Genomic DNA, 25,362 nt, shown 5'->3' on the forward strand with positions numbered 1-25,362 from the left:
GCTGTGCGCTCACTCCTCGCAGCATGCTGGAGGTCCTGGACGTGGTCCCCTTGAGTGCACAGCTGCCCGTCTAACTGCACACAGACTGCTTTTACTATCAAGTCCCTGCACACCCTTTGGAGGACTAAGAAGCACTCAATCCTGCCTGATTTGAAAACTCAACAATGTTGTACTCAGAGTTTTTCCCCCATGTTCTAAGTTCTCTGTCTGAAAAATAGAAGCTGGGCTTTTACTCAGCTCAGATAGTCTCCAGGAAGTGGGGAGCTGAAGAGGGTATTCATTTTCTGTTGCTGCATGACAAATGACCACAAGTTTAGCAGCTTAAACCAACACCTATTTAGCACCACACGGTCTCTCTTGGGCAGGTGTCTGGGCACAGCTCAGCTAGTTCCTCTGCTCACGGCCTTGCATGGGTATAATCCAGGCGTAGATGGGCTGTGTTCTCATCTGGAGGCTCAACTGGGCAAGAATCCTCTTCCAAGCTCATTCAGCCTGCTGGCAGCATGCATTTCCTTGTGGCCGCATGACCGAGGGCCCCAGCCCCTTCTTGGCCCTTCTCTGGAGGCCACCCTCATGTCCTTAAGGCCACTCATGGTCTCCTGCCATGGGGTCCTCTCCAGATGCTGCCCTCATGTCCTTGAGGCCACTCATGGTCCCCTGCCATGGGGTCCTCTCCAGAGGCTGTTCACAACATGCTGTTTGCTTCTGCGAGGCCAGCAAGAGCATCTCTGTCTCTGGTTCGCCAAGATGGGGTCTCCTATAATATCATGTGATCATGGGCGTGATGGGAGTAGCTGTCCTTCGCCCATTCCATTTAATGTAACCCAGACTTCAGTCTGCCATGTTCCACTGATTAGAGGCATGTCACAGACCCTTCCCACACTCACAGGATGGGATGATGGGGGTGGGGGCAGTGATGGAACCATCTGAGAATTCCACCAGCCAGAGAGGATGAATGCTGTCCCACCAGACAGGGAGACCAGGCCTGGTGCAAACTTCCCCAATTCCCTCTCATCTGTAGGAGACAATTCCCACTCCTTAGCATGGCAGATCAGACCGTTCCTCATGACTCCATCCTCACCTCTCTCCACCACACTCTCCTGCCTGCATCTGGCAAGCACCCAAGCTCCCTGGCCTCCTATCTGTCCTGACCTCAGGGTGCTCTTTGTATGTGAGTGTGTCACTGCTCCTCCTGGCACAGACCAACTCTTCCCTCATGCCTGCAGGCCTAGCACAGTCTCTATAAGTGACAGGCACAGGTACACAGAGGCTGTTGACTCACCAGATAGCCAGTGCTCAGAATTTTTTGCATCAGTTGCCAGAGTGATGTTAAAGGCTGTGGGCTTCCTCTTAGTCCAACGCAGTAAAGGCCAGATGCCAGGTTAGGAGGCCTCTGGGGGAGGGCGTCTTTTGCCCAGAGGGTAATTGCGGCATGGGTCCTCATCCCAGGTCCCCACCCCGGCCGAGCCCCGGCGGTCTGCACTACTCAGACGAGGACATCTGCAACAAGTACAACGGCGCCGTGCTGACCGAGAGCGTGAGCCTCAAGGAGAAGTCGGCGGACGCGTCAGAATCCGAGGTCAGTGTGGGCGCCTACTTCCGGGCAGTGATCGTCAGCCCCTACTTCTGCAGTGAGACTTCTGCCTCCTCAGGCTGTCTTGTCCTATTTGAGTCTCACAACATCCCCACAGGCAGAGCCAAGGACAAAAGCCTTCATTTTGCAGATGGAAAAACATGAGAGAGCCCAAGTTCCACCCCACGGCCTGCTCTGGGCCCCGCAGAGCTCACAACAGCCTCAAGCAGTGTAGACACTCCAAGGCTGATTCATGGTGGAGCAGGTTCTGATTCTCAAGTCCGGGAGGCGGCAGTGAGAGATACGCAAGGCTGGCACCCTCTGTGAGGGGTTCCTTGCAGAGCAAAGTGTGGGTGTTGCCTGGGTGCCAGCAGGCTGAGTGTCGGATGGTCGCTTACACCTGCTCCAGCTCATGTAGTCCCGGGGGAAACTGGGCCTAGACCACCTCTTACGGATGGAGCCAGCGGGACTCAGGGAAGATCAGTAACTTGCCCCGTGTGGACTCCTGACCCGGAAGCCCATTCTCTCTCCATGTCACTTTCAGAGATAAACATAGGTTGCCATAAAACTTGGTGGTCTCTAGACCCCAGTTAGAGTGGCAGCGGGTGTGATCCTGCAGGGCGGATAGAAAATGCGACCCCTTCACCAGATAGGAGCTTCCTGCTCACCCCGGACATTCACTTCCCCTGACACCCTGCCAGCCTCCCACCCTGCCAGCCTCCCACCCTGCCCAGGGAGCTCCTGTTCTAGCTCCCTCGCTTGTGCTGAAGAAGAGGGATTTGCTCATGGCAGTTCTGGGTCACGTTATCGGGCTCAGGGTGAGCCCAGACTTGGGATGTGTTCCTCTCCTCACCGAGCGGCTGGACCAGGGAGATGGCTTCCCCGAGGGAGTGTCAGCCTCCATGCTCTCCCTCCCCGACCCCAGGGCCTACCCGCCTCAGGCCTCCCCTGCTCCTGGGTGTGCAGCAGTTCAGACGTGGAGTGTATTTCCTGTGTGACGTCCTGTGCGGTGTCACCCAAAGAGACTTTAAGCAGCAAGGCAGCCATGAGGGGGCTCCAAGCAGGGGGCTCAACACACCTTCCGTACAGGGACACCATCTCCATTTCTCATACTTACCGGCAAAAACAGCTGAAGCAGCAATTAGAGAGGTTGTCCCATCAGTCCTGAACTTTTTTCTCTCGGATATGCCAGGCCTGGAGAGGGGTGAAAACCACCAACCATTTGCTGTACACATAGGCCTGCCCCGCCTCCTGGCACTCAGGTTCTAAATCAATATTTAATCTAAAGTAAGTCTCACCTTCATTTTAACCTGAATTCAGGCCTTATTGAGCCCCGGGGCTCTATCAAATGGCTTCTTTTCAATTGTGGGTTGTAGAGGAACTCCCGGCGGGAAGGGCCAGCAGGTGGGTGTGGCAAGGCCAGCTCTGCTTTGCTTCACGTGTTCTGTTTGCAGAGGACGCCGGGTTTGCTGTCGGCACCATAGCCCTGGGCTTGGCAGAAACAGCAGGCAGCAAAGCAGATGCTCGGAAAGGGACATTTGTCTAAAACTGAGGGGCTGTCAAGTGAAATCCTGCAAAACTGACTTGCCTTTTGTGATAAGGAAAAAGCTTATCAGAAGCTGGCTACATGTAGGAAAGCAGCACATTGCGCAGAGCAGGGCAGCCTTCGAGCAGGACAGTCTGTGTCAGTAAAGAGGTGCATCTCACGGCGTCAGCCTCGGGCCTGTCCCTGCTGCCGCTGTCAGCTGCTGTTCTTTGGAGAATCCAGACACCGTGGGGTGTCATAGCTATGGGTGGTTCCTATGCACAGAGCACTCGCTGCTGTTTCCAGCGCTCACTGTGGGCCTGGCCCAGGGTGAACGTGCACTCCTTTGCCGCCCACCCCAGCCCCAGGAGGTGGGGCTGTCTCCTTATTGGTCAGAGGCTGAGGTTGTCCAGCAGGCAGCTGTTAAAGCTGACACCCAGCCAGACCCCCGTGTCTCCAGAGCTCAGTGTACCCCTCCCCTCCCCATCGGTCTCCTCCAGCCCCACACAAGAGGTGCATACCTAAATACAACACACACACCTAAATACACATGCACACATATGTACACATACACACATGCACACATACATATACCTACACACTTGAATACATGCTGACATGCATAAACACATGCATACCTAAATACAGCACACACCTAAATACACATGCACACATATGTACACATGCATGCACACACATATACCTATACACCTGAGTATTTGCACACATGCATACATACATGCATACATAAATACAACACACACACCTAAATACACATATGCAAACATATGTACACATACATGTGTACACACACACCTACACACCTGGATATATGCACACACATGCATACACACATGCATACCTAAATACAACACACACCTAAATATACATGCATACATATGTATACATATGCACATGCACACACATATACCTATACACCTGAATATATGCACACATGTATACCTAAATACACCTAAATACGTGCACACATATGTACACATACATGTGCACACATACATATACCTACACACCTGAATACATGCTCACACATGCATACCTAAATATAACACACACCTAAATACACATGCACACGTATGTACACATACATATGCACACCCATATACCTATACACCTGAATATATGCACACAAGCATACACACATACATACCTAAATACAACACACCTAAATACACACATACACACGTATGTACACATCCACACATGCACACACACACACCTGCACACCTGAACATATGCACACACATGCATACACACACATATACCTAAATACAACACACACCTAAATACACACATGCACACATATGTACACATACAGACATGCACACACATACATATACCAACATACCTGAATACATGCTCACACATGCATACACACATGCATACCTAAATACAACACACACACCTAAATACACATGCACACATGAATATATAACCACACATAGATGCGCATACATACATATAACTACACACTGAATACATGCACGCATATACATGCACACATGTACACACACCCACATGCACATACCTAAATATATACATACAAAAATATGCATGTACACACATACACCATATACACATACTTACATATGCCTACATACCTAAACACATGCACACATACATGCATGTGCAAAAACATGCACATACATATGTACTCATACACATGCATGCACATGCACACAGGCACACACCACACACATACTACATGCTTGTGCACATATATACACAGGCATACATATCTAAATACAAGTACAAACACATGCACACAACTACACACACATACACATATATACATGCATGCATAACGCACTTATAAATACCTAAATACACACATGCACACACGTACACTCCTGCCCATATGCACACACACATACACATCTAAATACAAACACACAGAGGTGGCATGATGGAGGGAGGTGAGTGTGGGGAGGGAGGCAGGTGAGTGTGGAGGGGGAGAGGTGAGTGTGGGGAGAAGGGTGAGAAGGGAGGAGAGCAGGACCTGGAACCCACACTAAATGGAATTCTGCACAGAGAGTGTTGTCATCCTTATGTAATAGGCAGAAAGCCGAGGCTGAGTTTTTGAATATCTTCCCTGAGACATGCACTGATGAGCTGGACTGGGGAGGCAGACCTCAGCATCTAACTGGAAATCCCACCTTCCCACCAGTCCTGCTCTCAGAGCTAAGTCTCAGGCTGCGTGGCTGGGAGGCCAGGGGTCCTGCTCTCAGAGCTAAGTCTCAGGCAGCGTGGCTGAGGTGGCGAGGGGCCCAGGAGCCAGGCCACGCTGCTCCCACATGGCAAGCCCTGTGCTGGAGGAAAGCATTCCTGCAAATGCACCTCATGGTTCCTAGTGCCTTTTGGGTGACAGGCTGCTTCTGGAAGCTGATGAAAGGTACAGACATGCTCTCCACCTACATACAGGCAGAATTTCACGTAGGATCTGGGAAGACTCCCCAGAAATTTCTTACAAACCCCACCACCTAGCGTCCCATGGAGTCCCAGCCAGGAATCCCCACACCTGGACCATCCTGTGCCCCTGAGGTTGTTGGGCGGATAAAGCGTGGCCTCCCTTGTCTGTAGAGCTCTTTGCTGTGTAACCTTCCTGCATCCTGCTTTTGAAGCTTATGAATTTGGGGGATTTTAAGGCACTCCATATTCATGGGATCCCAACAGAGGGAACTGGGGACTTAGATCATTTGAGAAGTGCCAGCTCACATGGTAACGTTCACTTTGAACCACTATTTGAAACAGCTGGATTGAGACATAATTCACATGTCATACAATCCACCCATTTGAAGTACACAATTCAGTGGGTTTTAGTACGTTCACAGAGTTGTGCAGCCATCACCACAGTCAATTTTAGAACATTTCCATCAGCCCCCAAAACACCCTGTACCGATTAGCAGTCACTCCCCAATCTCACCAAACCACCCACATACACCTGCAGCCAACCCCAGCTCTTGGCAACCACTAAGCTACTTTCCACCTCTCTAGGTGTGCCTATGTGGACATTTCATCTAAATAAATCATGCAGTATGTTGTCTTTTGTGACTGGCTTCTTTCACTTAGCATGATGATTTGAATGCATTTGAACCACTCTAAGTAATCAATTTGTATGTTTCATCAGTTCTCTTTTGCAATGTTTTAAAATCTGACTTCAGAACTTCTCACTTCACAGGAAACAAACATGTTGTATTTTCCTTGACATATTTGCCCATATGGTTTCTTGGAACAAAAGTGTATTTTTTTGTTTTGTTTTGTTTTTGTTTTTTTTTTTTTGAGATGGAGTTTCTCTCTGTTGCTCAGGCTGGAGTGCAGTGGCACAATCTCAGCTCACTGCAACCTCCACCTCCTGGGTTCAAGCGATTCTCATGCCTCAGCCTCCCAAGTAGCTGGGATTACAGGTGCCCACCACATGCCCGGCTGATTTTTGGTGTTTTTAGTAGAGATGGGGTTTTGCCATATTGGCCAAGCTGGTCTCGAACTCCTGACCTCGAGTGATCCTCTCAAAATGCTGGGATTACAGGTGTGAGCCACCATGCCCAGCTGGGAAGTATATTTTTCTTTGAAGGGTCTAATGGAACACAGGCTAAGTGTTGCAAGGGGATTTGGAAAGGCTGCCATCTTGACAATTATGTCTCTCCTAGTCTAACCCCAACCCAACTCCAGTCAGGATCTTATTCTTAAAAAATGCTTTATTGAGTTATAGTTAACGTACCATATAATTTGCCCATTTAGAATATACAAGTCAATGGTTTTCAGTATCTTCAGAGTTTTGCAATCATCTCCACAATTTTGAAACTTTTTCATCACTCTAAAAAGAAACCCCATAACTCTACCAGTCACTTCCCATTCCCTTCTCCCTCCAAACCCTGGCAACCACTTTCTGTCTCTCTATATTTGCCTATTCTGAGCATTTCATATAACAGACTCATGTAATAAGTGGTTTTGTGATTGGCTTATTTCATTCAGCATAATGTTTTCAGGGTTCATCAGGATTCACTGATGTATGTTGTAGCACATATCAGTATTTCATTTCTATATTATATGGGGGAAAAATTCCATTGTATGGATATACCACATTTAAATATGTATTCGTCAGTTGATGAACATTCGGCTTTGTTGTGTCTGAGATCCCCAAGAACACTCCCAAGTTCAGTGATTCACTAGAAGGACTCACAGAATTCAGCACACAACATCCTCATGACTAAGATTTATTACAGCAAAAGAATACAGAATAAAATTAGCAAAGGGAAAATGTGCACAGAGCAAAGTCCAGAGGAGACAAGGTTCACATTTCCAAGAGTCTTCTCCTATGGAGATGCACACAGGACACACTTAATCCTCCACCAGGGAGTTCTGAGGACACATATGAATTGTTGTCTACCACAGCTTTACCATAGCCTTGCACTTAAAGCAAACTGCAGCTGCAGTGTAGGTACTGCTGATTAGAAACTCAGTGTCCAGGGTTTTGGGAGCTGGTCACATAGGCATCCTCTGCCAAGCATGTACCAAAACTCCAGACTCCAGAAAGAAAGCAGGTGTTTGCATAAACCATATTATTTGTACAGTTTAGACACTGCAATCTTATTATTTAGGGAAAACATTTTATCAATGAAAGGAACTTTTACCAGTGAAGTTCCCAGATGCCAACCAAGGGTAATCTTTGAAAGCAGGTCTTTTTAAGGCTAGTGGTCTCAGACCTGCTCTGTTAACTTCTTTCCGCACCAGATTGTTTTTACTTTTTGGCTACTGTGAACAATATGCCCTTTATCTGGTTGAGTTTGGTGAGTGTTTTTATTATCAAAAGATTTGGAGTTTTGTCAGATGGTTTCTCTGCGTCTGTCTGGATGATTTTTGTCCTTTGTTCTATTTATATGGTATATTACATTAACTAATGTTTGCATGTTAAACCAACCTTGCATTCCTACAATAAATGCCCATTGTTCATAGTGTATAATTCTTTCTTTATGTGGTGGGATTCAGTTTTCAATATTGCTGAGCATTTTTGTATCTATACTTATAAGGGATATCGGTCAGTAATTTACTTGTCTTATTTATCTTTGTGTGATTTTTGTATTAGGGTAATATTGGCCTTATTGAATGATTTGGGAAGTATTTCTTCCACAACTGGTATTAATTCTTTAAATGTTTGATAGATTTCATCAGTGAAGTCCCCTGGTCTCGGACTTTTGTTTGTGGGAAATTGTTAATTACTAGTTTTATCTCTTTATTGGCTATAGATTTATTCAGTTCCCCCCCCCCACCTCTTTATTTATTTATTTATTTTTGGTTAAGTCAGTTTCACTCATTTGTGTCTTTCTAAGGATTTTTTAATGTTATCTCATTAATCTAATTTATTAAGATACAGTTGCTTATAGTTGTGTACAGTTGTTTATAATCCTTCATTTCTGTAAAGGCAGTGGTAATTAATATCAATAATTAATTCCTGATTTTAATAGTTTGACTCTTCTCTCATATTTCTGGTTAAAGTTTTTTCAATTTTGTTAATCTTTGCAAAGAACCAACTTGTAGTTTCATTGATTTTCTCTAGTGTTTTTCTACTTTCTATTTCATTTATTTCTACTCTAATCTTTATGACTCTTTCTTCTGCTTACTTTGGAGTTAATTTGCTCTTCTTCTTTCAGTTTCCTAAGTTGGAAGTTTATGTTGTTGATTTGAGATCTTTCTTTTTTTGTAAATACAGGACTTTATGGCTAAAAATTCCCCTCTAAGCACTGTGTTAGCTGAATCTCATAAGTTTTAATATGTCGTGTTTTTGTTTTCACTCATCTCAAAGTATTTTTTAAATTTCTCTGTAATTTCTTCTTTGACACATTTGTTATTTAGGAGTGTGTTTTACATTTCCTCATATTTGTGAATTTCCCACATTTTCTTCTGTTATTTATTTCTAATTGTATCCTATTTTGGTCAGAGAAACCATAATTTATGTATTCTCAGTCCTTTCAAATTCGTTGGGTCTTGTTTTAAGACCTGGCATATGGTCTATACTGGAGAATATTTCCTATCCACTTGAGAAGAATGTGTCATTCCGCTGTTTTGGGGTGGAGTATTCTGTATGTGTCTGTAGGTCTAGTTGATTTATCATGTTGTTTCCATCTTCTATATGTATGATCTTCTTCCCAGTGCTGCCATTTGTTAATGCATTGAAATCTCTATTTGTATTGAATTGTCTGTGTCTCTCTTCAAATCTGTTCATTTAATTTCATGTATTTTGAGGCTCTGTTGTTAGGTGCAAGTATGCTTATAATTGTTATGTCTTCTTGACATATTTACCGTTTTATCAGATATTTGCTTTCTAATAAAGATATGTCTCATATCTTTATTCCCTATTTTTCATTATCAGCTTCTATTTGTTAAATGAATTTTCCCAATATATCATTTTGACTTCCTTGTTTTTGCCTTTGCTCTGTATTTTTGGTTATTTTTGTTAGTGTCTTACTCTAGTATTATTATCTACCTCAGATTTATAGTACATTTCTGTGACTTACGGGAACTTTACTCCTATAGTATTCCTTTTCTTTCTGTGCTATTGCTATACATATTTTGCCTGTAGATTTTTATCAAATTTGGGAAACTTTAAGTCATTATTACTTTGAGGATTTTTGGGTTTTTTTTTTTTTTTTTTGCTTTTTTCTCTTTCTCCTCTCATTCTGATATTCTTATTACACATATGTTGGTGCTCTTAGTGCTGTCTCATATTTATCAGAGGCTCTGTCCATTTTTAAAAGTCTTTTTTCAGACTGCATAATCTCTATCAGTCTATCTTTAAGTGTACTGATTCTTTCCTCTGCCAGCTCAAGTCTACTATTGAGCCTATCTAATGAATTTTAAATTTCAGTTATTGTATTTTTCGACTCAAGAACTTCCCATTTGTGTTTTTAAAATAATTTCTGTCACCTTATTGATATTCTTCAATTGTCATCATACCTTTCTTTAATTTTTTAAACACGGTCTCCTTTAGTTCGTTGAACGTAATCATAATAGCTCCCTTTGAAGTCTTTGCCTGCTTAGTCAAATGTTTGGGTACCCTCAGAGGCTACCTTCTGTTTTATTTGTTTTTCCTGTGTATGCATTACACTGTCCTGGGTTTTTCTGAAAACAGATCATTTTTGATAATATATCACAGCAACTCTGAATAATGATATTCATGCCTCATGGAGGGTTATTGTTGCTTGCTTGTTTGTTCAGTGATTTGGCTGGATTCGTTCAATGAAGTCCATTTCCCCTGCATTGTGTGTGCTCTGATGTTGCTCCTCAGTCTTGGGCAATGCATAGAGTCTTCCTGCCTACCAGGGATGACTGTGGTTTTAGCTGGGCTCCCTTTGCCTGTCCCTGTTAAGATTCTGGATGGCTTACCACTATTGGTATCATACCCAGCAGTTACTACTTGCTAGCTCTGGTTTTTTCGGCAATGACTTAGTGCATAAATTGCTCCTCACTTTCTGATCCAGTTGAAGTCCAGCTTTTCTGCAGTTGCCAGATGCTGTCAGTCTTTGAAGCTTGCTCTGACACTAAGAGGCCTCTTCTTAGCTTCAGAAGTCTCTTTTCCTGATTCTCTCTGTTAAACTGCTAGCTGGTTTTACTGCTTCCATTGTTGCTGACATGGAACTACCAGCTTCCTCTTCATTCCTCACCTGCAAAGGCTCCACAGTTTTCAACAATGTCCTTAGGTATGCTCTGTTCCAAATAAAGTCATTTTCCTCAGGCAGAGCTGGAAGCTCTCTGTTCTTACAGAATAACTCTCCACACTGTGCAGGACCTCTGTGTCACTGCACCAAAGCGGAGGTGAGGACAATAACCTTCTTCTTCCAGAGTGATAAACCCACTACACAAGTGGGGCACTGGGTTGAGAGGGCAGTCCCTACACTTCTGGACTTGCTCCTCCCAGCGTGGGACTTCTTCCTACAAACAAGCTGGGGTGGGGGCACTCAGGGCCCAGTATTCTTGGCCTACCACACCTGGTACAGACTCCCAGCTTACAGCAAAGGCTGGATAGGGGACAGGAACCCCAGTACTCTTGGCCATCTCTGCCTAGAATAGAGCTTCTTCAACATGGAGTTGGGTTGGGGGAAAGGGGAAGCTGGATAAGAAATGCCAGAACTTTCCTCTCCAAGTTAAATTCCTAGACCAGCATCCCTGCCTTGTCACCACATCTGCCCAGAATGGAGTTTCTGTCACACTGAGCTGGAGGCATTGGATAGGGAGAGCAGATCATGGCTCAGGCACCACAGACTCTCACTATCGAGTGAGATTTAGCAGATCTTCTTATATAAATCTTTCTCCACTTGCTATCTACTCTTAGCACCATTTCCAAATACTTTTTTTTTTTTTTTTTTTTTTTTTTTTTTTTGAGAGGCAGTCTTGCTCTGTCACCCAGGCTGGAGTACAGTGGTGTGATCTCGGCTCGCTGCAACCTCCACTTCCTGGGTTCAAACAATTCTCCCACCTCAGCTTCTCGAGTAGCTGTGATCACAGGTGTGTGCCACCACACCCGGCTAATTTTTGTATTTTTAGTAGAAATGGGGTTTCACCATGTTGGCCAGGCTGGTCTCGAACTCCCTGACCTCAGGTGATCTACCTGCCTGGTCCTGTCAAAGTGCTGGGATTACAGGCGTGAGCCACTGCACCCAGCCTTCAAAGGTTTTCAATGGTTATTTATAAAATACTTTTCACCAGTTAAATCATTGTTCCACTGGGGAGAGGTCTGCTGACCTCCTCACATTGCCATTCCAGAAATATCCTTGCCTTCATGTCTAGTAACTCTGATATTCAGAGGGGACTGGGAAGAAATGTGGGCTCTGGCCTGGTCACTTAACTCCAAATTTCCAGAAACAGAATCCAGTCACAGAACTGCAGAAAAGGCTGTTAGCGAAGAAAGCATTGCAGGGAAGACAGACTGAAGGTTGCTCAGCAGTGGAATAAAACCAAAAGCTATAACGCCGGTTTTCAAATAGGACTATCTAAAAAGTAGCTTGGATTTAGATGAGGGTTTAAGACGTTTATCCTCTCTACTGGAGGCAGCTTATAGATTTGAATACATTAGAAACCGAAATGTTAGGAATAAAGAGTCATGAACGTCCTTGGCCCTGGCTTCAAGCCAGTGTTTTGACACAGCATGGTTACTGGTTAAAGCCGTGGACAGATGCAGGCTACTGCTCACCCCCTTCTCCAGGGCCCAGGGGATAAGGAGTGAGAAGCCCTGTGTGGTCTCTGCTAGAAAAACTCTCCTGAGAAGCTAAGATTGCACTAAAAAAACAGTGAGACCATCCTTTTATCCCCCAGGACATTTTTGAACCACTCTCAGAACTATTGCTAAAGTGAAAATTCTGCAGATCCGTCCGTTCCCAGGTGCTCAGGAGCCTGCCTGATCGGAGGTGCTGGTCTGAATTATGCCCTAAGTGTCACACAACACATGCTGTGGCTATTTCTGTTTTTCTGTTTAGAAACAAGAGGGTTTGTCATGGTTTTATCACACGGCTGCTTCTGAATGATATCTTCCGTTCAAATCACATGTTAAAGATTGTTTTTGAAATGCAAAGAAACTGTTTGCAAAATCCCCCCTGCTCCGACCAACTTAGACCAACCCCGTCATACCTAATTAATTCCTTAATAATATTTGAGTCTTTCATCTTGCCAATATAATACCCAAAGTGTCAAGATTATCTTTATTAGCTGCTTTCCAGGCATCTGTGCACCTTTAGAAACTCTCGCAGCCAGTCTGATGCCGCATCCAATCACATTCTGTCCTTCTAGTTTCCCAGGAAACCAACACACGTTGCTACTTCACATCACACAGGAAACTTACCAAAAAAAGACCCTGCAGCGTTTCCTTTTTGTCAATAATTCTAACTCACTAAAATACATCCCCATTAAAAAATAATAATGTCATATAAATAATAAACAGAGCAGACGGCAGGAGGAAGAATGGCATTTTAAGATTGTGCTTTCTCAAAGAGACAATGACAGGGGCTGAGCAGGAGCCAGGAAGCCCAGCTTCTAGCTCCAGCTCTGCCTGACATTTATTGGTTATGTGGCCCTGAGTGTGTTCTCACTTCTCCTCCCTAAATAGCAAGAAGGAAAAGAAGCCTCTTGGAGCCTCTTGTCTGCTTCTTTCTGCACAATGATTACGTTCTCTCTGATTGGATATTATTATAGAATCGCTTGGCTGGGTCGGTGGGCACTGGCCACTCAGAACTCATGGCCTCCCAGCTTTCCTCCCCAGAACAAAGCACTCTTCTCTTCCAACTGCAGTGTGAAAAAAAAAAATCCCAGGACAAGATTCTGATTGGCTGAGCTGAAGCCACATGCCTAGCCATTGGCCAATCACGGTTTTCTGAGAGGCAAGCTAGCCCATCCTTCTGGTGGGGAAGAACTGCTTCCTTCAAAGAAGGCATCAAGGCCTAGATGCAAACAACAGGAATCACTGTGAGTTGGACAACCAAGCACTCCCAATTTGTGTCTCCTGCCAGGCCCCCTTCTTGGCACCCACATGTGTCACAGACCCCTTTCTCTTGAGACTATAGGACTTTTAGATCTTTGGCTGAGGAAACACATTATGACGCATAGCAACATACATACAAGCCGTGAAGGAAATGGTATAAACACACAGATGGGTGTGGGCTGTGTGCTATACTCATTCTCTAAGCAGTTCTGCACATGGTCTTGGAAATGTGGACTCCAGTGAGAGCTCAGCGGTCCCTTCCAGACCACCCCTAGGCCCCACCCAGCATGAACCCTGCTTCCCTACAGCCTGGCAGCTGCAGGAGGACGGGTGGGCAGGGGTGTACACAGGGCAGAGAGAGGCCCAAAGGGTCACCAAGTGGGTGCAAGACAGACTAGCTGAAACTGAATTCATAGCACGCCCTCCCACTGAAATTGCTGATTTCTCCACCATGCAGAGACACTTTTCATATAAGACTCACCCATATAAAAAGTGTTTCTCTATCTTTTCGAAGACTGGGATTGACGGTATCTCCTCCCTGCTACTAGAAAGACTTTATTTCTGCCACCTTTGGCTGAGGAACCAAGCTGGTTGTGGTCCCAGTCTGGCCCTGGCCAGTATGACCCTAAGACGGTCACTTGCATTTGTGGATGTCGATTCTTTCAGACCCAAGACGAGGAAATTGAATCCAGTCACCACCTCTCACGTTTTTCCTCAGTAGGATCCCCTGTGGTAGCGAAGTTGAACGGGGAAGACCCCCGGGACCTGGGAATGTAGTCGAAAGAGGGTGAAAGTCTTGAACCTCATATTTGACCTTCAGATGATAATGAACCCTAACCCCAGTTTGTGAAACCTAGCACTAAATTTCTGTCCTTCATTCCTAAGTATTCTGTGAATTTCTCTTGAGAAAAGTGATACCTTCACTGTATTTCAATACGTGTGATTTCTCTCTAAGTTTCAGGACGGTTAGATTCCAAGTTGGTCTCTAAAGAGGTAACAAACCCAATTCGGGGGCTAATCATGGAGCTTCCTTTGGCTTCTTTCAGATGATCTTTGTTCTCTTTTCTTCTGTTTTAGTTTACACAGAGCTTTACCTTGTAAGCCACCTCAAGGCCTCTAGAAAACCAATGAAGAATAAATCTTAAACAGGCCGGGCACAGTGGTTCATGGCTGTAATCCTAGCACTTTGGGAGGCTGTGGTGGGCAGATCACCTCAGGTCAGGAGTTTGAGACCAGCCTGGTGGCCAACATGGTGAAATACAAAAATTAGCCAGGTGTGGTGGCGGGCACCTGTAATCCCAGCTACTCAGGAGGCTGAGGCAGGACACTTGAACCCAGGAGGCAGAGGTTGCAGTGAGCTGAGATCGTGCCACTGCACTCCAGCCTGGGCTACAAGAGCAAAACTCCAGCTCAAACATAAATAAATAAATAAATCTTAAACAGACACAAATACAGATCCCTGATCTCTTAGCTGAAACCCCTGAGGCCAGATAGATTTAGGAAGTCAGTGTTTCTCAAGCTTGGGGGTACATCGTATATTAAGGAACTGCTCCAGTAGGGCCAGGCTAGCACTTAGTAATCAAAACATTAGTCTTCTTGTAGCAAAACATGAGAATATTCACACTGAATAGCCCTACCTCAGTTCAGCTCAGGGTGAGCTGCCAAGTTAGCTCAGCCTTTGCCACCAAATGAGTTATTTAAAAAAACCTTTTGAGATTCAGAACATTGCGGGTTTTGGAATTTGGAATAGGGGGTTGTACACCTGTTCAGCAGATCCCAGGGAGAAGCCTGGAGCTGGGAGTAAGTTACAGGGTCTGCGGAGGTGGGTGAACCCTCCGGGGTTGGGAGCTCAGGTGCAGGCCCCCACCCAGCCTCTCTCACTGAGCCTTGCTTCTTTATTCATAAAGTGGGAATCGTAACATCTGCATCACAGGATCCTCAGCCAGTTGCAAACATCATGCCCGGGCATTAATCTGGTATGTCATCGGTGTTCTCGAAAAAGGAGCCACTGCCACATTTATCCTCGCCACCCGATGAAGGAGAAGCTGGCTGCCCCAGGGTCTTGGTGTGTGTGGGAAGACGTGTCTTAGCTCTGCAATTCTCCTAAATGCAGGGGAGCCACAGATGGATTCAGCTGTTCTGTGTATTGTACCATAAGCCAAACAGTTTACACTTAATGTTCAGAAAAGTCCCAAATCTGTGACTCGCTGTTACTTTCATGTAAATATTCCAGTTAGAGCTAGATTTTCAGTGTGTGTCCCCACATCCCAGGAGTCCCCGGCTCCCCGCTAAGCCTCCATGGGGCTTCTGCACAGCCTGGAGGCTGAGTGCTCTCACAGGCCTCCAGGACACACACAAGTCCCCAGGTGCGGGACGGTGTCGGCTCATGGATCAGAGCTTCCTGCCCGGGTGCTGACGTGGGTAATTCACTCTGACTCTCAGATGGCAGAGCAGCCGGCAGGAACATCGCTCACAGCACCCAGGGACGCTTTTGTTTTCCTGGGTCTTGGTGTGGACTCCCTGCAAAATTAGGGGAACTGGCAATTCTCCCATCCCCTGCCCACCCCCGCCTCCACCTGCAAGGACGCGGCTCACACACCCTGGGGAAACTGGATTGGCAGTTTTCCTTCTAGAGTGTCTACTTCTGAAAGAGCTGCTGTAGCTGGCAACGCGACCCACATCTGGGACCACAGCCCTCTGTCTTAACACCCACAAGGCGCAGCTCCCAGCCTGGCCGCTGGGAGCCTCTAAACAAATGCACATTCCCCAGCCTCTGACAGACGCACGGAGTCAGGATACCAGGAACCACTCCCAGGAATCTGCTGCCTCCATGCACAGCTGATGCCCTCAGATGGCATTTCGAGGCAGCTCACTCTTTTACCCTCTCCCCAGTTCCCTTGATACCCTCTGGGGAGAGACAAAGGTCACGTCTTCCTGCCCCCTGTGAGAGACAGGGGCCCTGGGAAGCGTCTCAGCGTTAGTTCCACAGCAGAGCCTCAGTCTCAGTGCCCCCAGGTGGATCCCCTAGGAGCCCAGGAAGCTGTTAGGACACACAGGTGAGGGTCCCAGGATGGTTCCGTGCATCTGGGAGGATGTGGCACTTATTAGCAAAACCGAGAGACCTCCACCTTCTTAGGGGGAAAATAAAAATACATTTCACCCTCTGCTTTCTCCTTTTTTTTTTTTTTTTTAGACGGAGTCTGGCTCTGTCGCCCAGGCTGGAGTGCAGTGGCGCGATCTCAGCTCACTGCAACCTCCGCGTCCCGGGTTCAAGGAATTCTCCTGCCTCAGCCTCCCGAGTAGCTGGGACTACAAGCGCCCGCCACCACACCCAGCTAATTTTCATATTTTTAGTGGAGACAGGGTTTCACCATGTTGGACAGGCTGGTCTTGAACTCCTGACCTCAGGTGATCCGCCTGCCTCAGCCTCCCAAAGTCCACTTTCTCCTTTAACAGTCTTTCCAATGACTTCACATCAAGCTGAAAGACCATAAAATAGAGGTTTGCTTTCAGAAAATGAACATAGAAAACATGCAGGGTCCATGTTCTTAATGGAAGCTGCTGATTTATGTTATAAAAAGGAAAAAAAAAAGCCACACACCTCAAAGGGACTGATCTTCAAACATCAGTGGGAGGCCCCAGGCCACTTTTCCATGTGTTCGAGGGGCCAGGCCATTCAGTACCTGGCTGGGGAGATGTATTAGACACCCTGGCTTATTCAGGTGGCTTCATTACTTGTCACCTCCCCACCCTCAGAGGTCTCTGTGGATGTAGTGTCACACCATCACTTGCAAGGGGAGGATGCACCCCCATCCCCTCCCCTCTCCCTCATCGCCCCCCACCCCCAGCCCTCCCCTTCCTTCTACCTCATCACCCCCCACCCCCCTCCCCTCCCTTCTACCTCATCACTCCCCACCCCCTTCTACCTCATCACCCCCCCACCCCCTCCCATCCCCTCCCCTCTACCTCATCACCCCCCCCTCCCCCCCTTCTACCTCATCACTCCCCACCCCCTTCTACCTCATCCCCCCATCATCCCCCCACCCCCCCCCCTCCCCTCCCCTCTACCTCATCACCCCCACCCCCCTCCCCTCCACCTTATCACCCCCCACCCCTCACCTCCTCTCGCCTCCCTTCTACTACATCACCCCCCAGCCTCTCCCCTCTACCTTATCACCCCCCCACCCCCCCCCCCCCCTCCCTTCTACCTCATCACCCCCCCCACCCTTCTACCTCATCATGCCCCCACCTCTACCTCCCCTCCCCTCTACCTTATCACCCCTCCCCTCCACCTTATCACCCCCCACCCCTCACCTCCTCTCGCCTCCCTTCTACTACATCACCCCCCCAGCCTCTCCCCTCTACCTCATCACCCCAACCCCTCCCCTCCCCTCTACCTCATCACCCCCCCACCCCTCCCCTCCTCTCCCCTCCCTTCTACTTCACCCCCCAGCCTCTCCCCCTCTACCTCATCACGCCCCCACCCCCCCCCCACCCCTCTACCTCATCACCCCCCACCCCCTCCCTTCCCTCTACCTCATCACCTCCCCCACCCCTTCTTTTCCCTCTACCTCATCAGCCCCCCTCCCCCTCCCTCCCCTCTACCTCATCACCTTTCCCACCCACTCCCCTCTACCTGGTCACCTCCAGAATCCTTTTGTTTTGGTCTGTAGCAGCCCACATCTTAGTCTCAGGCAAGACAAAGACCCAGACCTTCCCCCACCCCTGGGGCTCTTCTATGTTCTGCCTTGTAAGGGCAGGCAGAGTCCCCTGGGGGCTGTGTGGGGAGGCTGTGTAGACCTCTGCTGAGTGAGGGAGGCCACCCAGACCTTTGCTGGGGTGGGAAGCCCATGTAGACCTCTCCTGAGTGATGGAGGCCGTGTAGATCTCTCCTGGGGCGAGGGAGGCCGCGTAGACCTCTCCTGAGTGAGGGAGGCCGCATAGACCTCTCCTGAGTGAGGGAGGCCGTGTAGATCTCTCCTGGGGCGAGGGAGGCCGCGTAGAACTCTCCTGAGTGAGGGAGGCCGCGTAGACCTCTCCTGAGTGAGGGAGGCCGCGTAGACCTCTCCTGGGGCGAGGGAGGCCGCGTAGATCTCTCCTGGGGCGAGGGAGGCCGCGTAGACCTCTCCTGAGTGAGGGAGGCCGCGTAGACCTCTCCTGGGGCGAGGGAGGCCGCGTAGACCTCTCCTGGGGCGAGGGAGGCCGCGTAGACCTCTCCTGGGGCGAGGGAGGCCGCGTAGACCTCTCCTGCGTGAGGGAGGCCGCATAGACCTCTCCTGAGTGAGGGAGGCCGCGTAGACCTCTCCTGAGTGAGGGAGGCCGCGTAGATCTCTCCTGGGGCGAGGGAGGCCGCGTAGATCTCTCCTGGGGCGAGGGAGGCCGCGTAGACCTCTCCTGAGTGATGGAGGCCGCATAGATCTCTCCTGGGGCGAGGGAGGCCGCGTAGACCTCTCCTGAGTGAGGGAGGCCGCGTAGACCTCTCCTGAGTGAGGGAGGCCGCGTAGACCTCTCCTGAGTGAGGGAGGCCGCGTAGACCTCTCCTGAGTGAGGGAGGCTGTGTAGACCTCTCCTGGGTGGAGGCCCAGCTCTTCTCGGAGACCTGGTGCAGAGTGAGGGGCTGAATGCAGCTGAGATAGTCACACCTGGATCAGAGAGGCGGACCTGGGGGGCTGCCTGCTCTCCTGTGTGGAGGGTGGGAGGGCCTGGCATTGGGCGGGGGTGGGGAGCGGGCTGGAGACCACGACACGGCCCCCCGGGGAGTTGTCCCCACACCAGGCCTCCTGCACAGCACGCTCCGGGCCCTGCGCCCTGTCCTGCACTCACACCGCCTCTCCCCTGCCCCGCAGGCCACCGACTCCGACTATGAGGACGCGCTGCCCAAGCACTCGTTCGTGAACCACTACATGAGCGACCCCACCTACTACAACTCGTGGAAGCGCCGGGCCCAGGGCCGTGCACCTGCGCCGCACAGGTACGAGGCGGTGGCGGGCGCCGAGGCGGGCGCGCAGCTGCACCCGGTCATCACCACGCAGAGCGCGGGCGGCGTCTACACCCCCGCCGGCTCCGGCGCGCGGACTCCGCTCACCGGCTTCTCCTCCTTCGTGTGAGCAAAGCGCCGCACCTCCCTCAGGGCGGAACGGAGGCGAACTTTCCGGAGTCTATTTTTGTTAAGACAATCAACTCCAATAACTGAGCTGAAGTTTTTGTTTAAAAAAAAAAAAAAATCTGATAAGTGATGATTTTACCTACTTGTGGACACTAGATTTCAATTAGGAAGGTTTTTTTAAACGGCTTTTTGTAACATCGCTGCAGGAAGCAGGTTTCTTTTTCTTTTCTTTTTAAGAGAAGGTGTATTTCACTGGTACAATGGCTTGGCACCGCCGGGGCCTGGGAGGACCTCAGACCTCCCCAGCCCTGGGTTTCTCCGTCTTCAAGACCAACTAGGAAGGCTCAAGCGGGGAGAGGGAATGGAGGGTCAGGTGAGATCTCAGAGCTGCCCCGGCTGGCCCCTGTCTCTTTCTACCTCCTCTTCCAGAGAACCAGCGGCTCACACCCTTCTCAACGCAGGACATCCTCGGCTCACAGCTCCCTCCTGGGGTTTGAAGAGCAAACGTTTCTCCCTGGGCTCAGCGCGTTTTGTCCCAACTTCATCTGTTTCTGAAATGTTCTCACTTGGCAATTTCTAAGCAAGGAGTCGGCTTTCGGGTTCCTGACGGCTGGACAGGGATGCTAAGGTGTGGTTCAGCTGTCACCGTCAGCATCACTGCAGTGGTGCGGTCCTGAGGCTTTTCTGCCTGTCTTTCCCCCTTCCTTCCCACCTGACTAGGGAGGCCTCTTTAGGCTGGAAGCCACCACGCCAGCCTCTCCTTCCTGAACACAGCACACGGCCAACTCTGCGGGACACGAGGACATGGGACGGCGTCCCCAGAATTGCTTGTTAAGTAGGAAGCGTGCATTGTTAACCAGAGTATTTTTTAAATCTTTTTATCTTTTTTTAAACTATGTCACATGAAATGCGTCTTTGCTGTCTCCAGGTGCCTTTTTATTAATTGTTCAGCTTTGTACATGGGAAAAGATGAAAAACAACAGTCTCTGCAAATAAAGCAAAACAGCTCTGAGAACACACGCTCCCGACTTGCCTCGTGCACACCAGGCCGTCCCCTCCCTCTGTCCCGGCTTCTGCCGGCCGCCCGCGGCGGCCACCGCTTCTCCACCGCTGGCACTGCTGCTGCCCCCTCTCCCAGTCCAAGGCCAGCTTTTAGCCTTAACAGGTTTTCTGGAAACATTTCATTTTTTCTTCAAAATTGTCATTGTTTGGTTTAAAATTTTCAGCTAGATGAAAAGAGTATGAACTACTTTGGAAAACTTAACAGCCCAGAGATGACCGTGCCTCCAGCCCCTCACGTCATCTTTGCAACAGACGGCTGGGCTGCCGGGGTCCACCCCTCAGCCCAGGACCCGGGTCCGGATGGAACAGGAGCACTGCTGGTGCCCACTGGTGTGTGTGTCCTGGGTCCTTCCCTGTAAGTGCCCCAAGTGCCCCCTCACCAGCAGAAGCGTGACACACACAAGACTCAAGACCACCTTGTCAGTGCCCCACGTGCAGGGTGAACAGGCAGGTGCCGTTCCCCCAGTGACCTGACGGTAGGGGACAGCTGAGCAGTATCTGGCCAGTGCCACCCGGGGGCCAGTCTCCTGGCCACATGCAGAAAGTGTGGCCCCTGCTTGCCTAGATGTTTTGTGCACCTCCATGGGCAGAGGGTGTGGATACTGCCTGGATGCTCTGCTGTCAGCATTGTTGAGTATGGCCCCAGGAGACCAAGGAGAGTTTTGTATAGGCTGGAAAACCCCTCTTCAGTCTTTCCAAAATTAGAGGGTATGGAAAGTTTCCTTTTCTCTCTCCTCCCTTCCTTCCCCACCTTCCTTCCCTTTATCCCTCCTTTCCTTCCTTCCTCCCACCCTCTCTTCTTTCCCCACTCCTTCCCTCCCTCCCTTCCTTCCTTCCTTCTTTTCTCCCTCCCTCCCTTCCTTCCTTCTTTCCTTTCTTTCCTCCCTCCCTCCCTTCTTTCCTTTCTTTCCTCCCTCCGTCCCTTCCTTCTTTCCTGTCTTTTCTCCCTCCCTGCCTCCCTTCCTTCCTTCCTTCTTTCCTTCCTTCTTTCCTTTCTTTTCTCCCTCCTTCCCTTCCTCCCTCCCTTTCTCCTCCATTCCTTCTTCCTTTTCTCCTCCTTTTGCTGAGTGGAGGGGAAAATACTCTAAACCAAAAATCCTAGATGCTCTGCCCAAAGCCACTTCTGCATGAGAATCGCAGCCCACAGTTCCCTGGACAAGACTCTCCACCATGGACAGAGCTGCCTCCCTCTTGGCCCCGGAGAGAACAGAGTGGGCAGGAAGCCAGGATGCGAGCACTGGAATTTCTCGGAAGAGAAGCGATAAATGGAGGCCATGGCCAGCACTGCCTTCTGTGCGCTCTGACTGCTCTCTGCAGCCATAAGGGCGTGGCTTTACACACCAGGGAGAGTGTTGAGACGTCTTAGGTTGAGGATGAGCAGATTCGAGATGTGTTTTTTGCTCTTGGGTTTTCGATACAACATCATGACACTTTTGTTTCAAGCTCGTGTTTTCTGTCTCCCTCCACTCTTAGTAAATCTTGATCTATACGGAGCAGCCTGTCCGAGGCCACGCCGGCCTCCTGGCTGCTGCTGGACTGTGCCTGGGACAGTGACAACACCTGTCACTCGGAGGGACTCTGTCCCATGAGAACCACCTGCGCAGAGGAACAGAGTTGGGTGTCTCCAGGTAGATTTCAGCCTCCCAGAGCAATACGGGATTTGAGAAGCATCAATTCCTAACTCCTCATCTTCAGGGAAGGAAAAGAAAGCCACAGCCTTGGAAGATGGAGATTGGATTTCAATCTCAGTTTTGAAAAGAGGACAAGCAAAATGTGTGTGAGCCAGGCTGGGCGGAATGTGCTCCCGCTCTCTCCGACTGTGCTGAAAGTCGCACCTTGCGGATGCCTCATGACGGCAGTGGCTGAGTCTCCCCACCCAACCCCACGTGGCTCATTTTAGATTGTGTGGGCCCTGCCCTGCGAGGATCGGTCACGGAGCCACCAGGAGGCTCCATCTGAGCCGCAGGGATGGGTGTGCAGGGCTCCCTTCTCCTGGGGCGCCAGGGCAGAGATTCCCGGCAGGTGAGCAGAGAGAGAGAACTACCAGGCCACGTCCCCTCAGCCTCCTGCGCGGCCACCTTCTGATTGAATCGACCCAGCCCAAGCCCCTCTCCCAGCCTCCCCTTCAGCCTCTCTCCCCGCCTGCTTTTATAATGCACACTTCACTCAGTGCTGCAACAGAAAAACAAGGGGCCCCAGGGAGAGGGGGCCCAGACGGCCACACACGGATCAAGCCTCCACAGCCCCGGGAGGTGGCTCACTCTGTACCGGTCTTCAGAGGCTGTGCTTGTATCTGACTGTGACTGGGCTGAAGCATGGTGTTTGCCTAACGGTTCGTAGCATGGTTTTTATTTCTTACACATTCTTGGCACACAGTGTAGCTATTCTCCTGACGAACAACCCGTCTGCGTACCTAAGTGTGGCTCCCCATGGGCCAGCGTCCCGGTAGCATGGATCCAGTCTGGAAGGTGAGGACAACGTGGAAACTCATGAGCTGAGCCCGCCCGCTGGGACACGTCTCCTTCCCACATCACCTTCTGGTTTCGGGTGCCCTCAGGTCAGCCCTGAAGCGTTCCCTACAACATTTTCTGAAATTGTGCGGAAAACCAGATCTCATTTAAAAAAAAGAAAAAGAAAAAGAAAAAAATAAACAACTTGTAGGAAGACAGAGAGGTGCTATGGGTACAATTTTTAATAAAAACATTATTTTGTTCCTTAAACGCTTGTGATTTTCTTTGGATGTTGATGGAATGATTCGGGAGACCTTAGGAACCTTCCTGAATTGTAAAGCTGTAAATATGAACCACTGGGACTTCACCCCAGTGTCGTGCTGGACCCCCGTGCTCCCCCCAACACCCTTACCTTTATCCTGTTGACATGCAGGTGTGTACAGGCAGCGTCCCCCCAAATTGGAGTTGAGGTCGGGGGTAAAGCCACTGCACACCCTGGCCGGGTGGTCTGGGGCAGGCAGCACGGAGCCTGAACCAGTGAGACCCCCTGCTTGGACCAGCAGCCGTTCCCAGGGCCAGCCCAACTCCACCCACCACCTGGCTGGACCACCAGAGACTTCACAGGTGTCCAGAAGGAGAAGAACAGCTCATAGCCAAACTTAGCCTTGGTTGGGGGGACGCGGAGCTGTGAGTGAGACGGCCTTCCCCTCCTAAGGGGTCTGGCCACACCATAGCTTGTTACGCCCCAGGCGTGCTCTGGGTCGAGGGAATGAGACTAAACCATTTCCCTTCCCTTGCGGAAGTGGAATTTTGCTTGTTTCTTTCTTTTTAAGAGACGGGGTCTCACCCTGTTGCCTAGGATGGAGTGCAGTGGTATGATCATAGCTCACTGCAATGTCAACCTCCTGGGCTCAGGTGATCCTCCCACCTCAGCCTCCCTAAGTGCTGGGACTGCAGGGTGCCTGAAGTAGAATTTTCAAAGGCATCTGCTAATCACTGCAGGTACCCTGGGCTTCTGTGAAACATGGGGCCACTGTAGCCACGGTGTTGGGGCCACCAGGAGGAAGCATGGCTGCCCCCTTATCACCCACCTTGCAGGCCTTCAGGCCTCAGTGGCCCCGGGAGCGTTAAAAAAATCTCAGTATCCAGGCCACACCCAGGCCCATTAAATCCTCTGGGGATCGAGCGCAGACATTTGATTTGTTTTGAAAGCTCCGCAAATGATTCCAACGCAGCAAGGAAGCTATGCTGCCGGGAGGAGGGCCGGGGCGGGGCCAGCATTCTGACCTTGAACGAGGGGACAGGGTTCTGACTTTGCCAACGTTGCCTTTTGCTCCGGAAGCAGTCGCTGCCACTGATAAGCCCCAGGTAAGAACCCTTTCATTTTCTCTCTTTTCCCACCATGTCTGGCCTACATCCCACCACCCTCCATAATATGATACGTAAATCTGCACCTTTCCCACCATCTCCAATATTTCAGAAGTTGCGGCTGCCGTAGAAAAGGCCCTTGACATTTATTGAACGTACACCATGTGCCTGACGGTGCTCTGTGTTCTTGTTAATCCATAGAACTCCCACCAGGACCCTGTGAGGTAGGTACAGTCGGGAGGTCCTATTGTGTAGACAAGGAAACGCACCCAGAGAGATGGAGCCATTTGCCCAGGTGTAGCCAGCTGACCGAGGCAGATCAGCTCCAAACCTAGGCAGCTGGGGGCTCCGGAGCCTGGTCTCTAGGCCTGACCACGGCACTGCATGAGGCTGTCTGCGATCACCCTTAGATCTATGGGCTGTTAGCCTGTGAGGAGGCAAGTACCTCTTCCTACAGCTCGGAGCCTGGCGTCATTACTGCAACATCACAGGCTGAATGCACAGGCGGCTCAGAAGATTATATTTTCCCCACACCATCCTCTCCTATTAGAAAGAGGAAAGGCAGGAGTTAAGTTGGGATAGGTGATGCAAAGCCCCGTCATTACTACTATTGTTGAAAAGTTCATGGGAGAAAGTTGTAAATGCAACTAGTTAGCCCAGAGAAAAGAACCACCCTGTCTTGTTGGATGACGATTACATAAGAATGACTCCACAAGAAGGAAAAGTGGCCCAGGTGAGATGCCAGCCACATCAGAAGGGGGAGGAGTTGAGCGCAGGAGCCCTGATATGGCCCCT

The 25,362-nt window shown here is 49.4% G+C and overlaps 1 protein-coding gene across 2 annotated transcripts in view; it reads left to right on the forward strand.

The window, feature by feature from the left end:
* The window catches only part of SDK1 (sidekick cell adhesion molecule 1), a 978,941-nt gene extending 955,472 nt beyond the window's left edge, over nucleotides 1-23,469 (forward strand). For both annotated transcript variants that reach the window (XM_050785652.1, XM_050785653.1), the window contains 2 exons: nucleotides 1,450-1,579; nucleotides 19,428-23,469. In XM_050785652.1, coding sequence (XP_050641609.1) covers nucleotides 1,450-1,579; nucleotides 19,428-19,688 — 391 coding nt within the window. In that variant the 3' untranslated portion in view covers nucleotides 19,689-23,469. The remainder of the gene's footprint in view (nucleotides 1-1,449; nucleotides 1,580-19,427) is intronic.
* The last annotated feature ends 1,893 nt before the right edge of the window (nucleotides 23,470-25,362 follow it).

This window comes from Macaca thibetana, chromosome 3 (genome assembly GCF_024542745.1).
Source record: "Macaca thibetana thibetana isolate TM-01 chromosome 3, ASM2454274v1, whole genome shotgun sequence".
Classification (NCBI taxonomy): domain Eukaryota; kingdom Metazoa; phylum Chordata; class Mammalia; order Primates; family Cercopithecidae; genus Macaca; species Macaca thibetana.